We start from the raw sequence: 8,848 nt of genomic DNA on the forward strand, positions 1-8,848 counted from the left end.
TCTCTCCTTTGAACGTGACTGGATGGAGAGGCATGGGAAGAAAGCGCAGCCTAATGGTCCCCAGAGAGGGAGTCTTCCATCCAGCATTTAGGGCTGAATACATTTTTTCTCTTCTCAAAGACAGTCCTCCACCCATCGCTTGTTCCTAAAGCATGCCTTTCCTTCTAAGGAGAAGGGAAAACTACAAATCCCTTGCCTTATGTCTGTGCCATGCCTCTCAGCCCATAGCAGTGCCTGTTAGACCAGTACTTCATACTAGGAATGGGGTGCAAACCGTGACTTCCCCACACTTTCCTTTGCACAGTGGAAACAATGTGTCCAGGAGACAAACAGTCAACTGCATTTTTGCTTCTTCTAATGACCTGTTACTGTAATTGGACACTGAACTGGAGCTGCCATTACGGAGTACCCACAGCACATCAGGGTGGTTCATTTCATAAGCCAGTGGGAAAGTGAGTCCTACGATGCCCACCAGAAATCTCTGATAAGAAAGTCTACTGACAAGAATAACTCTGTGCAAGCCTGTGCCCATGTGTAACACTGAAGGATTATTGACTTAATCAGGCAAATATGCATTTGAGAAATGCTTTTAAAAGATTCTTACTGGCACAGTAGATTTTTAACTGTCCCTTTGGAATATCTGAAAGAACTTCTTGGTATAAAACACGTGCATCTCACTAAGATGCTGCTGGATAAGAATATTAACATTACACAGCAAAATGCAATAAGCCCATTCTCCACAGTACTATTGTGCACTGAGAGGGGGTTTTCAAAGTGAAGCTGCTGGATTCAGAAAAAGCAGCACTCACTCAACAACATCAATTCCGAACATGCACAACAGCGAAACTATACCAGAAGGATTTGATACCATACAATTACCCTTTCTGCCCCCCTCTACACCATCTTATGAAGACTTGACCACTGTAGCATTTACCCAGCCTCCTTATGCAATAGCCTCCCACCTGATTCCTTTAACTAAAACTGAAATAATATCACCCTTAAAGCTTTTTTCTTCCACCAGCTATTGCAGGAGATGATGCAAGCAATGCTCACCCCCCCATTTTTCTTTACACAGCAGCACTCCTCCTTCTACCCAGCAAAATGCCAGAGCAGATGGGACACTCGCAAGGTCACTCAGGCTGGATGTGTGGGCCATGAGTGCTAATGAGCAGAAGAGGAAGTTGTGCCCTCTGGATGAAAGAGGAAAATAGCTCCAGCTCCATGACATCTTCCGTGGGTTAACACCCAGGGGGTATAAGCCTGCAGCAACACTGTATCAGCTGAGAAGCAGGAGGCAAGGAAGGGAGGGAGGTAATAGGAAGAAGGTTAACAAGGAAGGAGGTGAGAGGAGAAAGGAGAGGAGGAGGAGGGAAAAAAAAAAAAAGGAGAGACTTCTGCCACTAAATGCAGCCATCATTGCCCTCCCACACTCTCTCCAGCTTCTTGACCAAAATGAGAATTGCCATAATCACTGGTATGACAATGCTTACGCAAGGAGCTGTACACACACAGAATTATCCATCGCAGGATAATTCTCAGACTACTTTGACAAAAATCCCAAGTTTTCACTTTGCAGAATTGTCACTGTTGTTTCCTGGAAAGATCAGATAAAATCAGGCAGACCTGACCAAATGTATAGGGGCATCATTAAAAATAAATGGGTGGAAAAAAAAACACCTTCTCTTCAGAGAATCATTATGACAGCTGTTCCAACTATGTTTTGGGAGCAAGGAGAGAAGCCGTGCCAATATTCTACTGCAAGCAGCTAAAGCAGTTTTGCTTTGTTTTGCTCTCAGAGATGCTTTATTCTCACGACTGCCTGAGATTAGTAGCAGGTTTCTGGTTAAGTGCTCTTAAGAAAAGTCATTGCTGTTTTCTCTTACGGACAAAGATCTGAAACCACTCCTAAACACAGGCACTAAAGAAGCTCCTGTTCAAGTCCATTACAGGTATTAGTCAAGCCTGTGAACTCATGTTTTCAGAAAGCCTTCTTAAAATGGTTATATGCCGAAGCCTCTATCATCCTAAGGGCCTCTGGCTCAATACGCCCTTGGTTCTTTTCCCTCTACACATACAGGTTTATCATACATAGACAGCTAGTTCCAACCAGGCACTAGCATCTCTACTAACAAATTACTAGATTTAGTCCCCAATGAAACAAGTGCAGCATTATAACAGCACAATAAGGAGTGGTTTACTATTAAAAAGTGACTGTTAGTTGTCTTACCTGAACATATGCAGGCTGTTTTTCAAGAATCAAGTCTGCAACTTTCTTAGATACCTTAAAAAGAAGAGTATTAAATGTGATACATAGCAATCTCAATTAAGTAGGCCATCCCTATACTAAAGTCCTACAACAAGTTTGTGATTCTGTATCATTGAGTTCTGTAGTTTTCAAATTTATTAATAAATACGCCACAACAAGGTAAAAAATCCTAAAAATGACAATCAGCTTTCCTTAGGAGCAAGATAAGAAAAATGTTTACAGTTCCATCTAGGAATTAGTGGGCATTTTTAAATTTAACCCTTGCCTCTCTGCTTGTTAAGGAACACACTAGAATAGAAAATAGAAATAGTATGGGACACTGCAAGTGTTTACATTCTGCTTATGCTACTGCTAGAGTACAAATCTAAGTTAACCATCTACCACAGAGATCTAAGAAAGCCGTAAGGACACCTACCTTTCAGACTGATATTGTATTAAATAAAATCCATGTCAAAATGAATATTCACTCTGTGCACATTATACCCTTTAGCACACAGAACATGCGTATTTTAAAATTTTCTCCATTGTTCTGAACTAACAGTAAGTGGAATGCTACTGAGAGCTGCTGTCTGTACTGAATTTAAAAATGGACATTGCTACCTTGATCAGCCTTTTGTGCGCAAACACAGAAGCTTAAAAAAAAAAAAATCCAACACTAACAGTCATATAGACACAAACTTGAGAATAGTATGTTTTGGTTTGGTTTGTTTTTCAGCAGGGACTACAAATATTTAAGAAGAAACAGTTTGAATCATGACAAAGAAATTATTGGTATTGCTCTATACTCTTCTTGGGGAAAAAAACTCCCAGAAATGAAGATAAAATAAAACCAGCTATGACAGTCAGCCAGCCCACAATGCACTACTGGGAAAGAGAGATGAGGATGTTTTTATATATTTGACTGCTTAGTCAAACATAGCACGAAGTTGGGACCTTCAGTCAGCATTCCTGTAACAAACTTACAGTGGCTCCACCAGGTCAGTTCCCATCCTCTGGAAGAGCACCTGCACACAAATGGTCTTCAAAGTACTCCAATACCATCAGCTGGCAATCTGGACAAAGGGCATATATCTAGCTATACTTTCCTCCTTCATATTAAAAAATGGCCAGAAATCACAAGACGATTTTAAAACCTCTTAGTTGTTCAATACATAATAAAGCTTTCTTCTGCAGGACAGCGAGAGAGTAACTCCAGAGCAGGGTGGGGGCAGGAAAGGACGTTAGCAGGCCAAAAGCTACACAAGCCTACATGACCTTGGGGCTCTAAAGAAGTTTTGTTCACTGCACAGTCTATATGCTGTGAAATTTTCACCTCCCTTTTCCAACCTGTTCTTCCCGCTAGCCCTGTACCTGTAAAAACTTTAGGACAGGGATATACCTGCTAGTCATGCATTCCCCTAGTACAGATATAACTGTTTGATTTTCACTGTTAATGGGATTCATCAAGCAGCAACACATGAATAAAAGATGCATTTCGTTTTCAGTTTTTACATTGCTTTTTTTTGTTTCGCAAGTTCTCAGTTACCCTTGACTAATAACAACCTCAACACTGTCAAGCATCTGCCACAGCCATATTTTTTTTTCTTTCTTCCCCTGAACTTAGTGATACTACTTTTCTGAGCTTCCACGCTATTCTCTTTCCCTTCTTTTGGATGAGCGATATTATCCCATTATAGGGATAGGTTGGTTGGTTAGATAGGTTGGAAAGGTTACTTCCATTCATTTCCAAATTGTCCCACCACTTTTGGCATCTTCCACACAATTGTGTTGATTTACTTTTTAATTCTTAACTTTTGGAATCCAGAATTGCAATGGTTAGCAATGAATGTGGCTGCAGCTATCAATGCATGCAATGTTCTTTGAGGGGACCAAATAATTTTCTCCAAAACAATTTTCTCTTTCCTAATCACATCAGAAAAAAATATTTCATCTCCTGAAGAAAAAAAAGATACAGCTGAGGATATCAGTCTACTAATTAAAATGAAGCCAAACAGACATACAACTAAAAAGTCTCCTAACTCAAATTGTCTGTACCAAGATGATTAGACAAATTAAAGCTGTCACGATACACATATTAAAGAAATCTTGAGTGAGTTGGAATCCATCCAATGGAATGGAAAACTGTAATGGGAAAACTACAGAAAATACAGAGTCTATAGTGACCCAGAAAACAAAGGCATGACCAAGATCAGCTGTGCAAAAGCAGATGGTAACAGTCAGTGAGAAGTGGAAGATCAGAGCTCTTTTACCTGTAATTCACACTCGTTTGAGTGCTTTGTGTTACAGAAATTTAGAAGTTGGAATTATCTCTAAACCACTATTGTAAATTCCTATGTCAGCTATAGATACAGGCACTGAAGTGAAAAAGGCAGTATTTATTCTTTTTCAAAAGCAGAGGTATTGTGTGATCTGTCAACAGACTTCTTGAGTCCTCTATCTAATAATCTATTCACAATCAGCATTAAAATATTTTTAGGACTGAACCAACAACGTACAACATTCTGCAGTACTGTCTTCCATGAAGGACACTAATGTCCTTTAAGACAGACAGTAACCTAACTGACATGTCACAAGATAAATGGGCAATAATTGAGACAGGAGAAGAAAACATGCAACAGTCTCTCATGCTCCACCTGGAAATATGACACAGGGACATAATAAACAGCATACAAGAAATTTTAGCAACTTGGCACATGCCCAAGGAGGAAAACAAACCCAAGCAACAATTCCTTCCTGTAGCAGAATCACATTTAGACTAGATTACAGAAGACACAGGAAAGGCCCAATCCTGACTGGGGTGGATGGTCAGGGATGAATTGGACACGTGTTTCTTGTCAAAGGTTTTGGCTTTGATAGTTTTTGTTTGGGGTTTTTTTTTCAAAAAGAAAGACACATCTGGGCCATATTTCCTGGAAACCTCGTGCTCAGTTCTCACCCCTATTATTCATTAGCTGCATGCACTTTCCAGTTCACATGTTTCAGCAGCAGCTGTGCACTGAAACTACTCCCCTCGCTGCAGCCGGTTCCTATCGTGCAGGCAGAATGGCTAAGACATTGATAACAGGTATTAGGATTATCCAGCGTATCTCAATGAAGTTGTCTCTCAGCCTTGAGTGTATTTCCTTGCAAAACTAGGTCACCACCAGATGTCCTCTTAAACTTTAAAAAACAAAAAACCAACACAAAACCAAAAACTACCACCCACTTTCAACCTCTTTCCTCATACCTCTTAGTGAGAAACATGGAATATTCATTTGCTCAACTTCTCACTAATACTTTACAAAATTTCATAGGTTTATTCAGGGAAAAGCATTCTTAGGCAGAAGGAACTTGTTCTCTATGTATTATTAACAATCCAATATTCTCCTTCTGTACATTTCATTCATTTAAAGACATGAATTAGGATTATTACTGTTATTTTACTTGCAGATACTCTCCAAATGCCACAGTTAATACATTCGTCTCCTGTAACTTATTATTCATCTTTAAAAGAGCAAGGAATCAATAATTAATGTATGAATAGAAGATAAAAAAGCCTGAAATGTAACAAGTACCTTTCAGAAGCTGCAACTCCAATTTCCCCCCGTTACTCATTGTTACATTTCATTCGTTTTATTACGTAATAACTCTGTACCAGTATTCACTAGAAACCCTTGTGGACGATTAACAAATTGGCAAATGAAAAATAAGAGAAAATAGCAACTCTAAGGAAAGAGTTTTTAAAACATTTAATGCTTTACATTGCCAGAAATCCCTCAAAAAAAGAGATACTACCGCACTATTCAGCACTGTGTTGAACATTAATTTTCTTGCAATACATAGGAAAAGCTGAACATTCAGAAAATCAAGTTTCTAAAGAAATAGTTAGCATATTTGCTCCTTGTTACAATACATCACCAAGATTTACTTCCATGGTTTCATATGATTATTGATTTTCATTCATATGATTCACTGATATGATTTTCCACTATAAAAGCACACAACATAATATTAAAAGAAAAAATGCTTAATATCTAATGTGTTTAAGAAATCAAAACTTTCAGCTACACTTCTGGCTATACTTTATAGACAATACAACAAATTGCCTGAGGGTACAGAGGAAACAACTTTACTTACAGCAGCTTGCTGTTGTTTTAATTTGTCTGTGTACTCTTCCAGTTCTTGAAGACTAAGTACTGGAGGAAGCCTCTGCATGTAAACAATAAATTAAATTCAGTGAGAAATTAAAGGACGTTAAATACGTATGTAGTATTAACTAACCAATCAATTCCGTTAAAGAAACATTCTTATCGCTTCTGCAATCTAATTTGCAGAATTAATCCATTATTTCAAATGATGGATACTGAAATAAATCAGTGTTAAGATAAACAATGTGTTGTCATAATTACATCATATAATATCATCATTACCTCAAAGTCACCTTATTTTAAGCCATGTATGTATACACACAACACCCCTAACCATTGAAATTATTATGTCTCAGTCAGTTTGCTAAAAAAATACCCAAAATATAGAAAGGATTTTTTTTTTCCCCTCCAACTATTTTGGCTTTTTCACAATAGTTTAAGTTATGAAGTGCCTGTTAGCACAACTGATATTAATTCTACTACGTTAAAAAAAGAGACTCCATACCAATACTATATGCTAGAAGCTCCACACAACCTCAAGATGAGGCAGGAGGGTACAGTTTTGCTTTAATACAAGATATAAGAAACAAAATGAAAAATAGCTCATTGAAACAAGCATACTTTTGACCCTCATTTTTTGTTATATTACTGTCTTTTCTTTTAAGAAGACAACTTACCTCTAACTCATACTTCACAATATCAAAACAATACTATGTGCTAGAAGCTCCACACAACCTCAAGATGAGGCAGGAGGGTACAGTTTTGCTTTAATACAAGATATAAGAAACAAAATGAAAAATAGCTCATTGAAACAAGCATACTTTTGACCCTCATTTTTTGTTATATTACTGTCTTTTCTTTTAAGAAGACAACTTACCTCTAACTCATACTTCACAATATCAAAGGAATCATTGGAAAAATAAACCTCTTCAATGCTGTTAATTATTTCTTGCTGAGCTTGAGGATCAGTTGGTTCTTCACGTAGTTCTCTGAGCTCCTCCTTCACAAAACAAAAAAGGATTTCCATGATGTAATATCACATCCTAACAAGAACAATGTTTTACCAAAACAAGTATTTTCCAAAAGCTATTTACAACATTAGTACAATAAGCAATGGCAAAGAACAGAAAGATCAGTACACTGCAGCTTGTTCTTCCCATTACAAACAGCAAGATATTTAAAACTTTTCAAAGAACACAGTGCAGATTTCAATGTTGCAGATCACTTAAACACTTCTTCATCAATACATTTATGGCACAAATGCATGGTGAGTCCACAGTTTTTTCCTCCTGAAGTTTAGAAATTTTCATAATAAACTAAAAGTAAATTGGCAGGCTATTTCTCCAGAAGCAAAAAAAACCCACAAAAACATAACAAATAAAACCTGATTTTTTTTAAACCAGAAGAACCATCTTTGTAAACGTAAGGTAGACAGTGTTACTACAAACGTATAACTTTTCAATTCAGCCCCCAGAATTCACTTTTATTAAAGTCATGCCATTAAACACTTGAATTTTTTACAGGCAAAACCAGAACAGATCTGCCGCCTTTGCACAAAATTAAGAGATTTCAGATTTCCCTCCGACTAGCAGGGTGATCTAAGCAGACATGTGCTGTCAGCTTTCCAAAAGCTAATACTCAAGAGGTAAGCATCCCCCTCCTTGCTGTCACAATCTCCCCTGGAAGGTCTTCTCAACAACCCAGCTGCTTCCGCTGGTCGCAACAAACCGAGGACTGAGCCTGAGCCTCCTCCTCCCCTCAGCCTCCTCTTCCCCTCCTCTACTGGACATTTCAACTAATAATAGCCCTCTCCTAGAGGCTGTTCCCACTGAAGGGATGAAAATCCTTTATCAGAGACTCAAAAGGGAGAAGTGCCAGGATATTCTTTCACCAAAAATCAAGATAAAACAGATCAAATTGTTCGATATTGGAATTTAACCCTGGTGAAGCGATCCAGTGGACTGAAGTGTCCCGTAAAGACCCCAAGCCTCCCAACAATGCCGAGTTGTTACAGTGGTACATGGTGCCGGTATTTTCATCACCGAGAGCTCAAGGGCTTATTTCACTGGCTAGAGGCATCAGATTTTAGATTAATTGATGAAACAAGCACTAACTTGCTCATTTTGTACATCCATTGAAATGAGGTCAATGTGTACACGTTATGAGGCAAAGCGACATTTTAAATACAAAGCAAGGTGCTGTTTCTCTACGCAATTAGAAGCAGCCAAGGGGTGACGAGTGAACAGTTTGGAAGAGCATCAGAACGTGCCGCTGCTCCTCTAAAATACTTTTGACAGGAAAAAGAAAAAAAAAGGGGGGGGGGGGGGACGAAAGCAATGGCTCCGAAACAGAGAAAACCGGATTTCAACTGGATTTCGTGTCCCCGAGCGGCAGGAACCCCTCGGTGACACGAGCGAGCACAATCGAGGCCGAAGGAGAAGGCGGCCGGGACGGT

The 8,848-nt window shown here is 38.7% G+C and overlaps 1 protein-coding gene across 1 annotated transcript in view; it reads right to left on the reverse strand.

The window, feature by feature from the left end:
- Nucleotides 1-8,848, reverse strand: part of VPS50 (VPS50, EARP/GARPII complex subunit) — a 97,952-nt gene that overhangs the window by 79,021 nt on the left and 10,083 nt on the right. Inside the window, 3 exon segments of the mRNA XM_009275716.2 lie at nt 2,228-2,281; nt 6,383-6,454; nt 7,271-7,393. Of these exon segments, the coding sequence (XP_009273991.1) occupies nt 2,228-2,281; nt 6,383-6,454; nt 7,271-7,393 (249 nt within the window).

The sequence above is a fragment of the Aptenodytes forsteri genome, unplaced genomic scaffold (genome assembly GCF_000699145.1).
Source record: "Aptenodytes forsteri isolate BGI_AS27 unplaced genomic scaffold, ASM69914v1 Scaffold172, whole genome shotgun sequence".
Classification (NCBI taxonomy): Eukaryota; Metazoa; Chordata; class Aves; order Sphenisciformes; family Spheniscidae; genus Aptenodytes; species Aptenodytes forsteri.